Here is a 21,963-nt window from a genome sequence, read left to right as displayed (position 1 = left end):
ATGTATATTTAATGTATACATGTGTATATGTTTTATAAATTAGTATATAACTATATCTATATTGTATTATATACATATATTGTAGTATATGTTTTACTTAAAGTAGTACATATATATTGAATGGTGCGTATATTTGCGTATATATCTTCTACAGACGTGTATATTTAATGTATACATGTGTATATGTTTTATAAATTAGTATATAACTATATATATTGTAGTATATATGTGTATATATCTTCTATAGACGTATATATTTAATGTATACATTTGTATATGTTATATAAATTAGTATATAACTATATATATTGTAGTATATGTTTTACTTAAAGTAGTACATATATATTGAATGATGCATATATTTGGGTATATATCTTGCTATTTTCAAACACACTCCAATGCAATTGTGAGATAAAGTGTATTAATGATATACGAATTGACCAATATGATTAATACAATGAGACAAAACCAACAATATTAATTAACTATTGCATTATTAGTGCAGGTTGCACAATACTAAATTATCACTCCCATCTTCTACAACGATGAGAAAATGGGAACACCGGGTAAAGTACCTCCACCATCAACAACGAAGACATTGCCAGTTACATATTCAGAACAATCATGGATCAAATATCGAACTACTGATGTTAAAGCCGGATCCGTTGCTCCAAGATATCTCTGAGGAAGGGTTTTATAAAAAAATTCATGGAACCATTTCTGTTTAAAAAGGCTCTCTGTTATCTCGGATTTGAATATTCCTGGTGCTATAGAGTTCACTCTGATGTTGTGAACTCCCAATTCAAGTGCCATTGTCTGCGATTCGATCATCAATAGTTAACGCAAACGTATACTTTACCATAATCTATAAACTCAAAATACTGGCTTAATATTATACGTATGTATAGATAGGTAGGTACCTTAGTGACCATGTCAAGAGCCATCTTCGAAGAACCGTAAGCAATAGACCCTGCTAATATAACTCGATTCAGACCAGCTATCGAAGTTATATTAATAACAGATCCTCCGCCCTGTTTAGCATCGCGCATACGTTTACAAACATATTTTGAAACCAACCATGCCCCTCTTAGATTCGTCTTATAAGTATTTTCCCATTCCTCCTCTGACAATTCCAGTGAAGAGTTCATACTACCTTTACATAGTAGTCAGTTTCACATAATCAGTGGCGGAAACAGGATTTTATATATGTGACGCTAGTTAGTCTATATGTTCATTTACATTACCTCTAACGCCAGCATTGTTAATCAAGGCATCGATACGTCCAAAGGCATCCCAAGCTCTTTGTACGGAAGCCTCAATAGTAGCGCCATCGGCCATGACATCAAGCTCGACAGTGAATGCACGGAGGGCTTGGCCCTCCGAGTTAATCTGGTTGCAGAGAGCTTTCAGCCTGTCAACACGACGGGCTGCAGCAATGATCCTGCAACCAGCTTTCGCCAAGTCGAAACAAAACTCTTTCCCGATTCCCGAGGAGGCCCCTGTCACCATCACTACTTTACCACTCAGGTCTTTCCATTGCTCCATTGTTAAACTTAGATGTAGCTATGGTTATGTAGTGATATTAATGTAGCAATGAGAGAGTTATATATGCAAAGAGTACTAATGTTTTTTAATTATCCTTTTTTGGTTCTTTGGTCAAATTTGTCCAGCCAAGCTAGCAGCCTAGCACTCACAAACCTCATGAATTGTAAGGGGCTATCATATTTAAAAACAACTAGTACACTACATATTTAATTTTTAATATAATGCATATAATTGATCTTTCTGGTTCCATCCTTCACCAAAACTCTGCATATAGCGGACAGCTTTTGTTATAAAACAAACCGAAAGACTAGCCTGATAGGTAGGAAACTCTGCATATAGCGGACAACTTTTGTTATAAAACAAATCGAAAGACTAAACTCTGCATATAGCGGACAGCTTTTGTTATAAAACAAATCGAAAGACTAACCTGATAGGTGGGAGAACCCATTTGGTCTATAATGTCTGCTTGAGAACCAACGACCTCGTTAGTCACGACTGGCACCCCTCTTAGGTCCAGGCCACCACTTCGAGTCGCGGCTCCACGCATAGATCGATCCTCATTGGTCAAGGCTGGCACCCCTCCGAGTCATGGGCCCACGCGTGGGACTCTCAATGAAATCACCAATGTTATAAACCAAATCGGAGAACCCAACCCAAAAGACTAGCCTGTTAGGTGGGAGAACCCATTTGGTCTATAAACCCATTAGCATTTCTCTATTTTTTTAATGTGGAACAATTGATTCATAACAACTTTAGAGCATCAAACTGCCGTTTATCCCTAATTTTTAATAAGATGAATCGAAGTTTTGAACAAATATACAAGCATCTCCATCATGTGTGATGTATTTTATTAAGGGTAAAAGAGAATTTTTTAAATTAAATAAAAAAATGACATTATTCTAGGGGCGGATTAAAAACAAAGTGATACTTGAGATAAATAAAAAAATATTGTCGTAAGCCATAAGCAGACACTTATTATGGACGAGACTTGTCGACTTCCTTATTGGCTTGTCTTTTGTTTTGGCTGCATACATTAAAAAAAAAAAAAAAAAAAGATTCCACCTCCTTCCCAATATAATTTAAGCTTCCTAATCAAATTAAAAGATTTATGTTATATATATTGATAATAACAAAATTTTCATATTATATCAATATAATCTTGATGAGATAATATAATACACATAAATGTGACTTTTTAATTTGATCTCAACAGATATTTATTTCTTTCAATTTTGGATGTGCTCAAGTAGACACTTAAACTTGTATAAAATTGAAATAAGTAGAGACACGCCTCCTCTGTGACATAATACACGTAGGATACCATATAAGATGTTACATAGCACGTGTGTATCTATACTTGTGCATATTCATAGTTGGAGCGTATAGATACCAGCTGAGACCAAGTTAAAGGGAACGTTTATGTATTATGTACATTTATTCTAATCCATGCCTTTCTACCTTCTCTCAGTGGTAAAATGACCTTGTAACAGGAACTTTTATATGACATAAAAGTTTTGAGTTCTTGAATAGAAGAACCTTTTGGTGGAGATATATAATATTTGATATTGGAGTTCTTAGTAAGTTAGAGGTAAGTTGAAGTATTATACGTGTAGATAATTAGTGAAGTTTAAATGTAGACGGACAGTTAAGGTCAAGTTTGAGTGTCTATCTGTATATTTTGTCTTTACAGATTGTCACACCCTTTTTTTTTTCATACTACAAAAGATTAAATTTCATGGTTCGAAAGGGTTTTAATTATTAAAGTGACAAAAGATGAAAATTCATTTCGAAAAGAACTTTTTATATTCAAAACTCAGAGTCGCCACTTGACATAGTCCGGTGTGTCAAGTCACCTTTGGAAAACCCTTATCAAAACGATTTTGACTCTGTAAAACTGATCCGCGAACAGAGATTCTGACTAAGGAATTCTGTTGATCGAGGGGAAGGTGTTAGGCACCCCTCGACCCCGTGGTTTGACCACGGTCGCTTGGTGAAGCATATCGGCTATTTTGACACTACGGAGGTATAAACCACACAAAACATACAAACACAATCAATCAAACAAACAAAACAAAACAATACAAAATTTAGTGTCCAGTCCAATTATACAGTCCAAAAATAAGAAATGCGTAAAAATAAATCCTACTCTAAATTAATTCTAGACTAATGCTCTGCCCGACGCCTCGAGCCTTCATCACGAACGTCCTCCGGGTACAAGATACCTCGGGGCATTCCCCGGTGAATAAATGTATACAGATACTTCGGGGCATTCCCCGACCGAATTATACAATTGAATCAAAAGTGATAAAATCAAAACCATTCAACAAACATTTCATCATTCAACAATCACAAATCCTAAATCTTGCCTACCCAACTTATTGCTTGCTTAATGATCCACAACCTAAAACATGATACTATCGAACTTAACAAAGTCGATGTTCATTCCGAATCAGGCAATCATCACTGAACCAACATAAATCAACGTTCGCTTTTGACAATTTTTGATTTTTTTCCCCAAAATCCAACTTGACCTCAAATCAACTACGTGATGAACATACTTCACACCAGGATTAACAATCAGATAACAACGAGTAAAATCACTTCAACCAAATTCAACCAAAAATCACACCATTTAAAAATATTCACACACACACAAAAAAAAAGATAATAGATATAGAATTGGACCTTCGAATATTACGTTGATAACACTGTCTAAGAGAACCAGATCAGAAAGCCCAAATAGAGAATCTCGACAGCGACCAAAATCCACACTCGGTATAGAGAAATAGAAACCCGAAATTGAAGTCGAATAATCGGAAAGGATAACCAAACGCCTAACTTTGACCCCTTTTTTTTTTGGAGAGAATTGAACCGGATTCAATCACCACACAATCATATTCAAATGAACTGACAGTCATAATGCGTCTTTAGTCGTAGCTATAATGCGTCTTTTTTATTAGGTGGCAACATCTGAGTGGATTAGTAATCCACGTAGGAGCGATTGAGTTTTACTCATGTAAGTTGCAGAATTGGAGTGTTTTGTTGTTCAGCTTTTATATAGTTAAAATGCCTACTTGTGTTGACAAAGTTAAAGGTATAGTTATAACTTGGTATCAAGTTAAAAGTGTTATTTATGTATTTTATGCATATTTTCTTATCGGTTAAATCGAAAACCGAACCGTTAAGAATTAAAAATCGATAAAAAATATCTTATTGGTTTGATTATTGGATTAACATATTTAAAAATCGATAACCAATCAATCAAAACGATAATACCTGAATCGAATCGGCCGATGCAGACCCCTAGCGCGGGGCGTAAGCGCCAGTTTGAAAGCTCAACGGTCCAAGTTTGAGCACTTTTTAATTAGGATAATTATATCCTCTTCATCGACTTAGGTGTTGGAAACATAAACTTGAGAACAATTTTATTCAATACGCGTTAACCATTCTGTTCAAATTTATAATTATTTAGTCTTGACTGTCTGTAGCTTGTCGTAATGTGAATTAATTAAAAGAGTATTAAACAAGCTGTAGTATTATTTATGCTCTTATCATTTTAAATTACAATCATAACCATCAAATGCGGTGTGCTAAATAGTGCCAAAAGTAGTTGATTACTGAACATTAATAGTCCCCGCTAGCTATATATTGGATGTTTTTAAAATAATATTGATATTCTATTAAATAACATTTTAATAAAATAGTGTCTGGTTGCTATTTTTTGACTCTTTCCTGCGCATATATATATATATATATATATATCAGCAACATCATTGCGAGTAGCAACAGCAATATATTTGGTATATTCTAATGTAGTGGGGTCTAGGAAAGTTAAGGTGGAGTGTACGCAGTCCGTACTCCGACTTCAGAGGTGAGGTAGAGAGGTTGTTTCCAATAGAATTTCGGGCTTCGGCTCAAGACAAAATATATATATATTCTAGGAAAAGATGTAATAGTTAAAATAGAGGTAGAAGAGACAATAAAGAGTAACACAATAACTGGTCGTAGTAAAACAATACGAGCACAAAATAAAGCTACAGCCGACCTATCCAAAACAACATGCATCAACAAGATGAAACTACAAATGTAGCACTACGTATGACTAGTAACAAGGACAATACTTCTACCTACTAGCATGAACGGATGGAGGCACTAGGACCTCCTAGTCTTCCACTTTAATTTTCGTTTGCCACATCTTCCTATCAATTTCATGTTCTCACTGCAACATCACTGCATGGGTTAGTTTATTAAATATTACTCCCTTCCATTTAAAAAAGAAAAAAATTATTTTGACTTGATACGGAGTTTAAGAAATAAAGAGACTTTTGAATCTTGCGGTCCTAAATTGAAGTTATGTCAAATGTATCAAAATGCTCTTTTATCTTGTAGTTTTTAACATGCCCGTGGTAAATTAAAATTAAAATATTGTCAAAAAAATAAAAAAGGTCATTCTTTTATAAAATAGTTCCTTCTTTTCAAAACGGAGGAAGTAATAATTAGACAAGTAGTGGACGGAGTTTACAACAACAACATGTTTTCAGTGCAATCTCACAAATGAAGTTTGATGTTGTATACATGGAGAAAGAATTTCTGTGGAGAACTAAGGGACGCTGATAAAAGTCCCCTAAACTTAACACTAAAGATCTCTTTTGGTGGCAACTTTAATTTTGTCGCCTCGAGTAAATAACCAAGTCATCCACTAAAATTCATCGTGGCAAAAGAATGAGCTGCCACTAAACTCTCATGTGGCCACCTTTTAAAGTCGTTAGAAAAATCTTAGTTTAAAGCGATTAATGTATCACCACGAAAAATCGTCATGAGACCTCTAATTACTTGTAATGCTATCCGTGCACGTGCCTATTTTGCTTTAGGAGATATCAGAGCAGAATTTTGAGTAATAACCTTGAGTTTGAAGGAATACTCTATATTGAAAGAGTCTTTCATAAATGATTTTTGATAATCGAATCAAACAAACTATACAGACATTTGGTTAAAAATTCCTTCCCAATTCCATTTCATTTTCTTTTAGTTCATGATTTGTTGATTATATTTTATTTTTCTCTTACAACATCAATGGAGTATCTTAGTGACAAATTGATTCTTCTAATTCTAATTGTATATCCAACAAATCAACCAATCTTACTAAAAAGGCTGAGAAAAATAGAAAAAAATTTGATATAAGTCGATCTAATTAAAAATCGACTTAATTGGCTTCATTTGATTCTTGTTTTTAAAATCCAACTTAATTGGTTTCATAATACATATATGTATGAAGACGACAATCAAATAGAGCAAGAGTCATATTTGAGAGAATCTGATGGAAGATATATTGAAGTGCACCTAATACGAAGAACCAGCTTGAAGAACCTGTTCCATAGTCATATGTCGTATAGTCTCTAAATCAAGTTTTGAGTAATGGAAAATTCAATCAAGTTGTAATTTACTGTTTTGCTAGAGTTGTGTTTAGGGAACATTATTGAGTTGTGTAAAATTCAAGTTGGGGATAACTCGAAGTGGGGTACAACAGTCTTGGAATTGTTGAAGATTAGAAATTAAAGTTAGCTCCTAGACTGCAAGAGCTGTAATATGAATCTAATTGAGGCTGATTTAGTTGTGCACTTCTTTCAAATAGACATGTTTTAATTATGTCAATAACCAGAACAAACATTCCACTTAAAGTAACATTACGATACAATACAAGAGAAACACATAACTCAAAATACAAGCTTTAATTAATCATCAAGCTTGTATTTATACCAATAAACACCTCTTCCTTGAGAGCCTTCATCTTTCTCGACATAGATGCACTCCTTCGTATCCCTCCACAGTGCCTTTAAAATTGGAGTATCGTCAACTTGGTAGTATTCTCCTAGCAATGGCTTGATAGCGTTGGTTGCCTCCATTGCATGATAATGCGATATGTATGAGAATATGTGATGCAAAACGTGGGTATCCGTAACGTTGTGGAACACCTTGTTCAGCACACCGTAGTCTCTGTCTACCGTAGCTAGAGCTCCTCTTAGATAATCCCACTCGGTTGAATCATAATGTGGCAATGAAGCGTGAGTGTGGTGCAAAAGAGTGATTAGAACAATAAAGCCATTCACAATAAGGAGGGGCACCCCATAGATGCATACAAGCCAGGTAAACCCTTTTGCCAGAGCTATGCGATACAACACATAGGTAGCTGCAAGCACACCTGCATCTGAGATGAGGATTTGTAGTCTCTCGCGCTCAGAATATAATGGGCTATTTGGATCATAATGACATGTAAACCGTTCGTACTTCTTGCCAGAGATATTGAAGACCAAGTATAAAGGCCAGGCAAAGAGGAGGGTAAAGGCAAGTACACCTACTCTTCCTACTGGGTTGTCCAAGTATTGATAGTACCATCTAAGTTTGGATTTAAACCTGGGAATGTAGACCTCATCATTTTCAAGGGAACCGGTGTTGGCATGGTGACGGCGATGGCTAATTTTCCATGAGAAGAAGGGTGTCAATTGTGCAGAGTGAAGGATAAGGCCAACGGTGTCATCTACCCATTGGTAATCACTGAAGCCATGGTGTCCGCACTCATGTCCAATGACCCATATTCCGGTGCCAACACAACCTTGAATGACCCAGTAAGCAGGCCATGCAAGGTAAGTAAGTGGGTATGGAAGAGAGGGGAAGTAAGTGGCTGCAATGTAATAAGTAATGGAGATAATAATGAGATCCTTAATGAGGTAGTAGAAGGAGCGAATGAGAGATCGTTGAAAGCAGTGAGGAGGAATGGCCTTCTTAACGTCACCAAGTGTAAAGGGAGGCTTTGCAGATGGAACTCTTTGCAGATGACTTTTCTTTTCTCCAGTTTTAGTTGCTGGAGTACTCATATTGCCACCTCCTCCCATTTTGTATTCTCCTTCCTCTTCAAATCCAAAAATCTGCACCAATTAAGTTTACCTCAAATTAATATTGATTCACTATAATAATTATAATATAAAACAATTAAACAGAAAAAAAAATTTAACGATGGCAAATCAAGCTTAAAGTTTTCTTAAAAAAAGAAAAATGTTTAAGTTTGTAGTTTTTGATATGATAGTAAGAATTATAAAAGTAAAGTCAAGATCAAAAGAGAGATTTTTAAGACTTACTTAGTTCTTTAAGAAGAGGAGAAAGAGATGATATGCCTTTTGAGTGGTTTCTCAGATAGTGAAAATGTTGTGTATATATAGTGGCTACTTATGGGACCACTAGCCATCCTCTTTTGACCAATCCATGCACAATAACAATTTCATTTCTCCCTCCATCATAATTTACCAGCCAATTTTCGAATCTCGTGATTCAAACAAATTTATTTTTAATTTTATATATATATATATTGTATTTTTTAGAATTTGTGATCTAAATTTTATTGATCTTATCCTACAAAATTTATATTGCGACTCATATTTGTGATTCTTTGTGGGGTTTGTTGTGACAGCGGAGGGTAGTTCAGCAATGTCAAAGTTAGACCACCACATGAGAAGAGCCATTTTCTTGGCAACTTCATGCATATTATTTTAGTGTCCATACGTGTCAAGATTCCAATTTTATCATTTGTTAAAACTTAGTTTGTGGAGTTGTCTTATTTAACAATTGTATGCACTCATGTTTGAGCTAAACTTTGTTTGTGTAAATTTGGGAAAAGGTTTGAAATTAGAGCCGTTAAAATAGACTAGGTACCAAGGTTTGATATTACTTTCGTGGACAGTAGCAGATCCAGGATTTTGGGATCGTGGGTGTTTGGAAGGTTCGAAAACTCATATTAACATCCAAAACTTTAAAGTTTCGTCTGAAAACCAAAGCATCCAGTCATTTTTTTGGTTTCATGTGCACATTTTTCCATCTTATATCAATTTTTATGCATATCTTATAAGATTATGGCTGTTCTGCATGGGTTTTAACGGGTGTCGAAGCACCATATATTTGAACTTAGGTTCGTCCCTGTTCGTGCACTCTCCTTCATTGAGAAAACTGTTTAATAATTTACGCATCTTCTAGTGGCGGTTTTTTGAGGTCACCACAAATAATATAGATATTATCATATAAGTTACACAAAAGTAACAATTCTGGAATTGAAAATCAAATACGAAACTTCGTATCAAATTAAAATCATACAAACAAAACTTGAACACATTACTCTACATACTAGAGTATATTTGGTAGTTAAGTGCGAAAAATATCTGTATTTAGGTAAATTTGCAGTTACGCACCCTGAACTTTGCGAGGGTTCTCTGACCCCCTAAACTATTTTTTATTATATTTAACTGGCATATATTTGCCCCTTATCAAACATATTTTTCTTATGTGCTCGATGTGTGTGAAATACACGCAGTGGTCCAAGTGCCAAATATATGCCAGTTAAATACGATAAAAAATAGTCTAGGGGATCGTAGAACTCCCCCACAAAGTTTAGGATGCGTAATTGGAAATTTTGCCAAAATATAGATATTTTTCGCACCTTTTTCCCGCTAATTAATGACTTGTCCAATTTTATTGGTTCATTATTTGCAGATCTATAAACTGACAATGCTAGAGTTATTTAAGAAAGTAAGTAGACATTTAATTAGATCTGAAAACAATTAATATTAATCTCTTAGTAATGAGCAAAAGAGGACATATAATTGACAACTTGTATATATTGCCCGTGAATTTATTTTCATTTTTTATTTATGTCCATGTGCTATAGATTCCTGTTTTATCATTATTAAAACGTTATAGTTTAAATATATTTTTCGTTATATTTTAAATTTAAATATATGTTTTGGCTATATTGTTGATTTAGATATATCCGATCCCTTTTAGTACACTTCCACATGAATTTATTTCTAATTTTGACAGAAAGGCACATGACAAACTCATGTTTAAATGATTAAGAGTTCAAGACTCATTGTACTGACATATTGTTAGTACTACTAGGGAAATAATGAAAGTGGGAGCAATTAATTTTTGGAAAAGAAAAAGAGAAATAGTTCCCATTTCCCAACTTGTTTGATAATTAATTCCAATAAAGAAAAAGATGAGATCAGTAACAAGAGACTTTCAATTTCTTGTTTCATGAAAGCATAAGTGAATGGTCAATTATTCTTGAGAGGATTGAAAGAGCCGAGTTCGTAAGTAGAATAACATTCATGCGGTCGATTGTTCTTATCCTTGAGAGAGTGCTTTTACCACTTACGAGTTCAAAAACATTTCAATCATGAATAAGGTTATAGGTAAAATATAACACTAATATTGGTTATTTCTTAATGGACATGCATGTTAGATCACCAAGTAAAATAAAATGGAGGGTATATACTAAGATAGTTCAAGAATGGACCCATTTCATTACCTAGAACGCACACGCACAAATCGAGAAATGATTGTTAATTACTTCATGCACTGTTTTTTCATCCGGTGTTCAGTGCTCGTATTGGACCCTCGATTAATTCGGATCGCGCGTTGCAGGGCCCATTAAGGTGGCAACGCTCCCAACAGAGTTTTCTCCATACCCAGGATCGAACCCTCGACCTCTGGATAAGGGTGGAGTAGCCCCCATCTACTACACCACAGCCCACGTTGGTTGGTAATATATTGTACATATATCTGAGCTGCTTTAGATGATGAATCAATTATTCAAACATATTTCATCTGGTTCATTTCACTTGGTCTTTATACTAAATTAGATTTAATGGGTTAGGTAAGATCGCGAAGGCTCGAATCATCAATATCTTGATTAAGAAAAAAGAACAAGTCAAGTTTTACACTAAAGTCATGATATTCTACTACCACTCCAAGTCAAGTAAACCCCAGATTTAATTTGTTCTAATGATCATAATGTAATTTATTCTCTTGTAATTTAATTATTCACACCTTTTTTGACTAACTATACCTAGACAAAGGATAAAATTATTTAAGGAGTTACTACAATTATATAGTTCTATATTTGGATAAATTTGTTAAAGTAGTACTAGTATTAAACAAAATTAAGAGGACATACATTTTGACTAACGTAGTATTGTAGTCTTATGTAATTTGGATTTCAACAACTACCAAATATGTCTGATGAAGATGATATATATTACTTAAAAGAGTTAAAATAAATTTGATTATTCAGCAGCCAATTATGACTCAAACATCTATCATTAAAATATATTCAAAAAATAATTTCAAAGATTTTTGACATAATTTAACTCTCTTCTTTCAGAATTCATCTCGTTAAAAGCTTTTTTTTTTTTTTTTTTTAAATAGGATATTTTACCTCTCAACATAAGTAGGATTTTTTTTTTCCAAAATTTATTTAAAATCGTAATACTGAAATGATGTTTGTTCCATTCGTAGTAGGTCGAGGGAATGGGGAATGTCGCTCCTTTATTTTGTATAATTTTGGGAGTAAAAAATCATACTCATGCTTTACTAGAGATGGATAATTTAAAAGACATTCGTTATATATAAATAATGTAATCTTTTATATATCTACAATGTATTTTTTTACGGAAAGATGTATAATTATGTGATTGAATTTTCCTAATAATAGATTGTAAAATACGTCAATATAGTTTTATTATAATTACAACTTGACTTGCTCTCTTTTAATTAAAAATTCACATTTTTTGACTAACTATATATGGACAAGGATATATAGTTATTTAAGAAATATGTGCACTTAAATAATCCTCGATTTTAAGTTTAGAACAAAATTGTTAATGAAGCATTGAACGAAATTACCAAGGCAAATGCTTAACTATTCATGCACTATTAACATAACATGATGTGGGGAGGACTAAAAAGTAGCCAAATACTCTTTTATAAATGTACAATATATAGTTTAATATCAATCTTATCTTAACTATTTATTAATTAAACCAAATGACCCTTTTAGTGTACATCTCATTGTTAGAGTTTGTGACCCGAATTCTGTTGCTCCGACTTTGAAAAGTTCGCGGTGCGACTCATGTTTGTGATTTTTTTGGGGTCTAGGGTGGTAGCGAAGAGATCGGGCCGATAGGATTTATTTGTACGCATGTATTATATAAGTGCATTTAGTGGGCTGTTTCAGACGGTTTTATGTATACGAAATTGAGACTATCGTCTCCACCTTGTATTCCTCTCCTTCATAGTGAATTTCCTCTGTCTTTGCCCGTGGTTTTTTCCGTCAAGGGTTTCCACGTAAAATCTGTATGTTCTTTTGTTTGTGGTTTGCTTATTCTATCCAATCATAACACTAATAGTGGCCAAATAAGTTTGTGCAACTTTCGAAATTTCAAAATATGTATACGGTATATATATATTTAGGCTGGATTTGTTTTTTTTTTTTAAGATTCGGATGTCTGAATCTGAATGCACATCTGAATGATTAAGATAGTGTATCTAGATTTGAAAACTGAATGATTAAGACTGTTTATTTTTCAACATCTGAATGTACAAAAAAAATTATTTGTATATATAATTAAAAAAAAAATAATTCAAATAAAAAACTAATTATATATCAGAAAAGTATGTAATTTAATACAACAACATTATTATTTGATTGAAAAAAAAATACTTATGTTTGTTAGTGATAGTGGAAATGGTTTATAATGGTGGTTGCGGTGACAATGATTGATGCTAGTGATTAGTAATGTTAGTAGTGATAGTTGTGACGGTTGATATTGTAGTGACTGTTATGACGGTGGCGGTTGATAGTGGTGGTGGTTGTTGTGATGTGACGTTGCTTGATGTTAGTAGTTGGAGGTGTTGATTGTGAAAGCTAAAAAATGAATGAATGATGGTTGACGATGTGTTGGTGCTAGTTGAAGATATTGTTAGTTGTGATAGTGGAGATGGTTGTTAGTAGAGATAAATTGTAACGATGATAGTGATTGAAGTGATGGTAGAGGTGGCGTTACTAGTGACAATGGTGGTGGCCGCCGAAGAATGTGTGGAAGTTGTGATGTATTAGTAGTAGTTAGCGATGGTGCTAGTTGTGATAGATGAGTTGGTCGATAGTACGGATTGACTGGTAGTGATTGATGATGGTGGTGTTGTTAATGGCGGTGGTGGCGTTAAATATAATTATAATTATAATAATAGATGTAGCAGGTGTGGTAGCGGTTGACAATAGTGGTTGATAACAATATTTGTTGTGGATGATGGTTGTGATGGTAGAGGTGGTTGGTGGTTGACAATGATGGCGGTGGCAGAGGTGGTGACTAATAATTATGAATAGAGTGGCGGTGAATATTATCCAACACCAGAATATTTCTTCAGATCTATTAAGATTTGATTCTATATCTGAATAATTAAGACCTATTCAGATCTATTAAGAGCTAAAATCTTAATAAAAAACAAATGCATTTAATGGTCTAAAGTCTGAATCATTCAAATTCAGACCTCCATTTAAGTGCAAACAAATGAGCCCTTAAACTTGACCTAATATATATTTCGTGGATCTCTTATGCTGACATGACAAAATGTTTATGTTTGAATAATTATCTAACATGTTCTTTCCAAATATTTCTTTTTACTGTTTAATTAATGTATTCTCAACTCATTTTTCTTATATTCTAGGATATGTTGATATAAAAATAAAAATATTGATATTTTTGTGGAAAAATGAAACTTTAAAAAAAGTTGTACTGATGACTAGTGTGAACTCCACCGAAATAATGATTAATTGTCTATAGGTTAATAATTGAATTATTTGATCTTCATATGTATATAATACAAGTTAGTAAACAATTTTATAATTGATAAAGTTTATATTATTTGATGTTGTTGGCACCTACCTACCTTAAAAACTATATGTGATACAAGAAGGTTAGCCGTCCAAGATTAAATATACTAGTAATTGTGCCAATCCAATTATAAAATTGGGAGTGCTTAAAATTCCAAAAATTAAATATTTTTAGGTTGCAAGTGGCATTTACTTTTTTTAAAATAATGTGTCATGCACTAAAATTAGTGAAGGGGTAAGTATAGCCCACAAAATAATGGCTTAGGATGCAAGGGCGAACCTTCGTTGAATTTTGTGGTATTCCGGCACTGGTTAAATCCGATCAACGCAGATTAAATATAATTTTTTAAAGAAAAGTATTAAATTTGGTATAGGATTTTAAAAAGTACCTTAAAATCCAAGAAAATAGTTGGGTGATTTGATTTTTGGACGGCTGAAGTACTTTAAAGTTTTAGGCGTCATCACTATGTGTATTTAAACTTCTCGGACACCCATGATTCCTAAATCCTTGGACCGCCACATTAGCAGGGGCAGAACCACATGTGAACAAGGAGGTTCATTCGATGAAAAATTAAACTATTTATGCATGATTAATTTTTTTTTTTTTATGTATCTATAGTAAACTATTTATGCATGATTAAATTTTTTTATTTTTATATATCTATAATAGATGTTGAACCCCCTTTCGCAAGTTTGTATGTTCACTTCTGAACCCCTTAGTAAAATTTCTGACTTTGCTACTACACATTAGGATGAGACTATAACATATTCATAGAGAACAATAGAGACTTGGTCCATTCAGTTTAGGTAGAGTACGAAGCTTTCACATGCAAATAGAGATATTTTTTTAACATACTCATTATCCATGTCTATTCATTTAGATTTGTTTCAACTAATCTGATATTGTACTTAATTAATACTAAAATTTTAGTATATATGTTATATGCATACAAATATATCTAAAAGAAATATTGGATCTAAGGTGTCATCATGACCCAAATTGAGACTTTGGTGCATACAGGAACAACTTCTTATTTTCTGGTCCTCATCTGCGATCGCGATCGCCAGGTGGAGTACCTGGATTACGAGAAAGGCCGAGTAGCCAGAGGAGTCTCGCAATTGTGAAGGTTATTATGTTATGATTGTGAAATGGTCTGACCAAGAGCGATTATCCAAATATCGGAAAGTTGAAGGATCTGAAGTGATAAATCTAAAAATAATTTCCAAAAACTCAAGAAAGAAAGAAAGAAAGTCTCAACTTGGAAAAATTAGTGTCAGTTGTTTCAATTTTTCTTTGAAATGAATAGAAAGATATAATGTAATATTAAAATAGATCACTGTGCATGTGAGGATAAGAATAACGTGGGGCACTGGGGCTGAATAAATGAACTATTCAATGAAAGTTAACTTTGTTTTTTCATACAAATGAGGTCATATTTGATAAGTGTTAACTCAAATGATTAAAGTGTAAGAATATACTACATTTCCCTCACATACAACATGATTAAAAAAAATAAAATAAAAAGGCTGGCCAACTATAATTGTCCTCTAGTTTTCTATATCTATAAAAAACAATAACCATGGAAAGTGGGAGACTAAAAGAAGATCTCATTTGAACTTTGAGGTATTTATCCCTTTTTATGTCTTTTTATTTGGATATGTTCATTCTCTGATTTGATGTAAATTTAATTTAATTATTGCAGATTCAGAGTTGAACAAGAATGGGAGGTGGTGGCAATATGTCTAATCCAACAGCTAAAACGGAACTAAAGAAAAATCCTCTCCAAAGAGCTCCAACTTCAAAGCCTCCATTTACAATTGGTGATATCAAGAAGGCCATCCCTCCTCACTGTTTTGAACGATCTTTCATTCGCTCGTTCTCCTATCTTGCTCAGGATCTCATAGTTGTCTTCATCTCGTACTACATAGCCTCCACTTACTTCCACCTCCTTCCATTCCCGTATTCTTATCTAGCATGGCCTGTTTACTGGGTCGTTCAAGGTTCTGTTTGCGCTGGAATATGGTTCATTGCCCATGAATGCAGCCACACTGCGTTCAGTGACTACCAATGGATAAATGACACCATCGGTTTTTTCCTCCATTCTGCACTTTTAACACCGTATTTCTCATGGAAATACAGCCATCGTCGTCATCACTCCAACACTAATTCCCTTGAGCATGATGAAAATCATGTCCCCAAGCTTAAAACCAAACTACGATGGTACACCAAATTGTACCTGGATAATTCACTAGCACGAGCATTCATACTAGTCTTTACTCTGACTGCTGGCTTGCCTTTGTACTATGCCTTCAATATAACAGGCAGGCCTTATGATGGTTTTGCAAGTCATTATTATCCATATAGCCCGATTTACAATGATCGTGAGAGACTACAAATTTACATTTCAGATGCAGGTATTATTGCAACTTTTTATCTATTGTATCGCGTTGCTGTGACACAAGGGATAACTTGGCTTATATGCATCTATGGGGTGCCCCTCCTGATTTGGAACGGCTTCGTAGTGTTAATCACTACGTTACACCACGCTCATCCTTCATTGCCACATTACGATTCATCCGAGTGGAATTGGCTGCGAGGAGCACTTGCTACTGTAGACAGAGACTACGGTGTGCTAAACAAGGTCTTACACAATATTACAGATACTCATGTTTTGCATCATTTATTCTCATATATACCACATTACAATGCAATGGAGGCAACTATAGCAATCAAGCCATTGCTAGGAGAATACTACCAATTTGATGATACCCCATTTTACAAAGCAATGTGGAGAAATTTTAAGGATTGCCTCTATGTGGAGAAAGATGAACAAGGCATTTTCTGGTTCAAATGAAGTATCCCAAGGTTGTGTTTCCATTGTTAGCTTAAACTTTGTTGTAGAAACCTATGTTGCTCGTACTACTCTTCAAAAATGTCATCAGGTACGTGTCGAATTCTTCCGAAATAGAGCATTTCTAATGGATCCGACACTGCGATATATTTCTGAAGAGTACGAACAACTTAGGTATAAATAAATAAATAAATAATGTCCTTTTTAGGTATCAACCAACTAGTTGTACATTCCTTTTCAAGAACCCCAATGGAGTGAGTATCACAACTAGTGTGGAATATAAACTATCCTTTTGTGCATTTTTACTTTTCATGTTTTGCTTTTCGAATGTCAAATTGTACGAATTTTCATCAATTGAGATGTACTTTTTCGTCATATTAATATGAGAAGGATCACAAGTTATAGTATATTTCGAACTTTTTAAATTTAAAAATTAAAATATTGAATAAATCAAACATGGTAGAAATCCAATATCCAACTTAGTCTTAAGATATTCCATCTTATTCCAACCAACATACGATTATTTATGCCACCTCCTATATAGTACAAATTAATTCAAAATTATAATTTCAGAATAATTTAGTTTACATACTAAATGTCCCCCTAAGATTCAAAGGTGCTCTTAATTTATTTTCTTAACCTTCGTATCAAAACAAAACAAGACTATCACAAACCAGGGGTGTCTTAACCATATCGGGGGTCTAAAATCAAACTCTAATGAGGGCCGTAACTTTTATTATAGATGTATATAAGTAAAATTCTTGCTTTTTAAGATGCAAAATTACTAATAATTTTCTATAAACAACATTTCCTAATAAGTCTTTTCGATTGACAATATAGCTAATTCAATCAATCTCTCTTGAGATATTAATGATCTTAGGTAATACTTTATCAATTTTAAAGTTGAAAAAAATATCAACTGAGACAATCATAAGTTCATAACAAGAACGGTCAAGATTATCCTGAAATTAATAGACATTTCGAAAGGAATCGAGTCGTTTTATCTGACTGAGTATATCGATCACAATATTATCTTTACTTTTACTATTTCTCTTTTAACACTATTTCTCTTTAACATTTTCAATTCAGAAAATAAATGGAAATCGTCAAGATTCAGAATAATTATCATGCATTAGGAAATATTCAAAATTAACACAACGTTTTTTTTAAAAAAAAATTCTCATCTAGTAATCTCAACACTAGACCATGCACTAAATAGGAAACCAAAAATATTGTCCTACGCTTTGAATGATTGAATCTTCTTAGCTTTTCTTTTTCTTTCTTTTTTCAAAAAATATGAATTTTTTCTATTTTATCCTAACAAAAATTTTCAATAAAAGAAACTTTTATATAGTATATATCACTACGTATATATGAAAACATAAGATGGCTTGCTTAATTATTACGTTCATTATTGGTAGAATAAACTGACAAAGCTAGAGTTATTTAAGAAAGTAAGTAAACATTTAATTTGATCCGAAAATAATTAATGTTAATCTCTTAATAATGAACAAAAGAGGACAAATAATTGACAACAGTATACTTTGGTGATATGTTTATTACTACTACTCTATGTTGCATTTGATAAATAATAATACGCCAAATTCAGGTGTAGCTTTATTGATGCAAGGACTAAAATATAGCAACCAAATACTATTTTATTAATGTGCTGTTTAATATTAATACAACAGCAATATACTTCGTGTATTTCCACAAAGTGAGTTATGGGGGAGGTAAAATATATGCAGTATATACCGCTACCTCAGATGAAGTAGAGAGACTGATCCTGATAGACCGTACCCCCGGCTCAAGATAAATAACAGTATAATCAAACGAAAAACTAAAAGCACACAACAAAATTGGGAGACATACTGCTGGATAATAAAGAAAACAAAACGCCCACACGGTAATACTATAAACCATCTATACGAAATCAAAGACATCACCGAAACAATGCGAACAAGTAACTACAGGCGTAGATACAGCAAAAAGCACTTGTACCTACTGTTATGGACGAATCCCTACCAACTAACCCTCTACCCTAGTCCGCGTCCTCCACATCTACCAGTCAAGGGTCATGTCCTCCGAAAGTTGTAACTGCTATATATCATGGCCAATCACTTCTCTCCAATATTTCATCGGCCTACCTCTACCCCACCTAAAGTCATCCATAGCCAACCTCTCACAGCTCTAAACTAGAGCATCTGTGCCCTTGATCATCACATGTCCGAACTATCGCAACTGGACTTTTTGCATCTTGTTCTCCACTGAAGTCATTCCTACCTTCTCTCGAATAATCTCATTTATAACTCTATCACTCCTGGTATATGTCCACACATTCATCACAACATTCTCATGTCCACCACCTTCAACTTTTGGATGTGGGAGTTTTTAACTAGCCAACACTTCGCTCCATATAATATGATCGGCCGAACTGCCACGCTGTAGAATTTACTTTTAAGCTTAGGAGACATCTTTTTATCACACAAGACCCTCGAAGCGAGCCTCTATTTCAACCATCTTGCACCAATACAGTGTATGACATTCTCATCAATCTTGTCATTCCCATAAATCATAGACCCAAGATACTTGAAACTACTCTCCTTATTCAGAATGACCTGAGAATCCAGCTTTACTACCACATCAGCCTCATGTGACAGATTACTAAATATTAGAGTACGAGCCCTACTAATTGCCTATCAAGTAAACGTGGTTCACAAAAGTAAAAGCTGAACATAGTGTTTTTACGTGGAAAACACCCGCCTCAAGAAAGGTGTAAGAAATCACGACCTGTACCTCTACAGGATTTCACCCCAACTTCACTATAATACTTGAGCCTCAACAATCAACAAAGTTACAAGACTTCTTGTAAACTAGGAATTAAAACTTCTAACTCCTATCACTACAAAAACAGAAATCTTCCCCAGACAAGTGTTCCCAAGTCTTCGAGTTCCCTAACTTGAAGACACAGCTCCTAACTTAGTTTATAGATCACTGAGACTAAAACAATGACTCATTACAACTTAAAGAACCTACCTACTACACGCAACCTACGACTTAAGTAAGGAACCAGGTTCTTCTTCAAGTATGAGAATTGTTTTGCTGATTGTTGATTTTCTTTTCAGCGCATTGAGTAAGTTACTTGATCGTGCTTTGTTGTATATATGCAAACTTGTAATACAGCTGTGATGGATTCCTAGTTGATTTATGCTTCTTTCTTCTTTCAACTCTATCAAGTAACTTCACTCCTTGTTGTAGCCGTTTCTTCTCCCCTGGTTGAATAGGACTCTTTTTCTTTATCCTTTATCCTTGTAAAACTCTTCTTATTGTTAGACTTCTAGATCAACTCAACTTCTAAGTATTGCATTTTTCTTTCACTTTACTGAAGTGATAAGTGTTTGAGAAGGCTCCTGAATATTCTTGCTTATCCACTCTTATCTATGCGCAATATCATCTTATCAACAGTCTTGCCTGCAGCTTTTCTTTGTACACTTGAATGGACCAGCTTTCATAACATGTTTCATTCACATGTCTATCATCAAAACTCCACATTCCTTAACAAATTCCCCCTTTTTTTATGATGACAAACATAACAACACAACATCACAGACTCTTGACATACTCAATAAGGAACTTGAATAAAAGAATAGCACAAAATGAAATAGGTTAGTCCAATTGAGTTATAAGCATTGCATATCCTACTCTTCCCTCTTTTGATATCATCGAAAAGCTAGTTCAAAAAGTGAAAAACGTCTAATAATTCATGGCCATTGAGGCTATCATTAAGACAATCAAAATTCAAAATAAGAGAATATGAAAGCAATATGAGAAAACATGAGCAGAAAACAATAAAACAACTAAGCCCATTTCATTCATTAGCAGAGATGACTACATATACCAAAAATTAAACTAAGAGAGAACAACCTATCAGGGAAAGGAACAAAAGGAGATAGGCTTAAGATATTAGTCAAGAGGCTAAGTAGAAGAATATGAGGGAATAAGAGAGGTGAGTTTCCTAATAACATCTGTATTTTCAGCTCTCTCTTTTTTCAACAAGGAATTAAAGGAAGTAATTTGAGCATGGAGGATCCCTTTTTCTTCTTCATGAGTAGCCTGTGCAGCCTCCCAAGCTGCCTGAGCAACTTTCACCTCAGCTTGTTTTTCAGCCAGTGAATTTCTCAATCTTTGCATCAGATTATCAGCACTCCTCATGGAAACAGGTAGCATCATGTCGTTCACATGCCCTATGATATCCTTGGTAGTCTATGAAGACCACACTTAAATAGAAACACCAAATTCTTCAAATTATGGGTGAGCTATAATTGATAAGGTAGAGCATGTCCATTTACTTCCTTGAGTAGAACCCTTTGAATATGTTTTAGTATGAGTCGGGGAAGATCAATTCTTACTTCAGTATCCAATAATTCCATGAGAGTGAGATCAAGAAAGCTAGCCACAGTCCTCCTTTCCTTCTTAGGAAGAATCATCTTATGCACTACATCAAAGTACAGTTGGTGAAGAGGAGACATCTCCCTCTTAAACACTCTTCTACGATTAACCAAGTGGGGATTCCCAGAGAACTTTCTGCATATGTCAAGAGCTAAGGCAAGATTATCAAGAGGTGGCCAACTGCCTTTGACATAGTAACCCCACCCCCAGAAGGAATATGCAGAATCCTAGCAATATCAGCAATGTAAAGGTTTAGTGTAACCTTTCTAATTGTAGTAGAAAATAACTCACCAATGCCCACCCCATTCGTATAGAACTCATACACTTCAGGTCGAGCAAATCTTCGCTGAAGGTCTCCTTGTAGGAAGAGATGAGACCATCCCTGAAACTCTAATTTTTCTA

The 21,963-nt window shown here is 34.1% G+C and overlaps 3 protein-coding genes across 3 annotated transcripts; 1 reads left to right on the top strand and 2 right to left on the bottom strand.

Moving 5' to 3' along the window:
• Positions 1 to 399: 399 nt before the first annotated feature.
• Positions 400 to 1,712, bottom strand: LOC107849604 (3-oxoacyl-[acyl-carrier-protein] reductase FabG-like). Its single transcript, XM_047401400.1, has 3 exons — positions 1,245 to 1,712; positions 921 to 1,153; positions 400 to 816 (listed from the first exon to the last, which is right to left on the bottom strand). The coding sequence occupies exons 1-3, from the start codon at positions 1,543 to 1,545 to the stop codon at positions 538 to 540; spliced, it is 813 nt and encodes a 270-aa protein (XP_047257356.1). The 5' UTR covers positions 1,546 to 1,712; the 3' UTR covers positions 400 to 537.
• A 5,566-nt stretch (positions 1,713 to 7,278) lies between these two features.
• On the bottom strand, positions 7,279 to 8,435 carry LOC107851251 (delta(12)-acyl-lipid-desaturase-like; the record flags this gene model as incomplete). The annotated part of the gene is given in 1 exon segment (NM_001324688.1): positions 7,279 to 8,435. A coding segment is annotated over 1 exon segment (1,157 nt), but the record flags the coding sequence as incomplete, so codon positions are not given.
• A 7,265-nt stretch (positions 8,436 to 15,700) lies between these two features.
• Positions 15,701 to 17,519, top strand: LOC107851473 (delta(12)-fatty-acid desaturase FAD2). Its single transcript, XM_016696508.2, has 2 exons — positions 15,701 to 15,884; positions 15,964 to 17,519. The coding sequence occupies exon 2, from the start codon at positions 15,982 to 15,984 to the stop codon at positions 17,113 to 17,115; it is 1,134 nt and encodes a 377-aa protein (XP_016551994.1). The 5' UTR covers positions 15,701 to 15,884; positions 15,964 to 15,981; the 3' UTR covers positions 17,116 to 17,519.
• The last annotated feature ends 4,444 nt before the right edge of the window (positions 17,520 to 21,963 follow it).

The sequence above is a fragment of the Capsicum annuum genome, chromosome 12, assembly GCF_002878395.1.
Source record: "Capsicum annuum cultivar UCD-10X-F1 chromosome 12, UCD10Xv1.1, whole genome shotgun sequence".
NCBI classification, from domain to species: Eukaryota; Viridiplantae; Streptophyta; class Magnoliopsida; order Solanales; family Solanaceae; genus Capsicum; species Capsicum annuum.
The sequence above is the reverse complement of the archived record's forward strand: the minus strand, read 5'-3'. Positions and strand labels throughout refer to the sequence as shown.

Coding starts and splice junctions, on each gene's coding strand:
- LOC107851473 (XM_016696508.2), top strand. CDS start 15,982: ATGGGAGGTGGTGGCAATATGTCTAATCCAACAGCTAAAACGGAACTA.
- LOC107849604 (XM_047401400.1), bottom strand. CDS start 1,545: ATGGAGCAATGGAAAGACCTGAGTGGTAAAGTAGTGATGGTGACAGGG. Junction 1,154..1,244: donor TAACAATGCTGGCGTTAGAG/GTAATGTAAATG, acceptor TACTATGTAAAG/GTAGTATGAACTCTTCACTG. Junction 817..920: donor CTCTTGACATGGTCACTAAG/GTACCTACCTAT, acceptor ATCGAATCGCAG/ACAATGGCACTTGAATTGGG.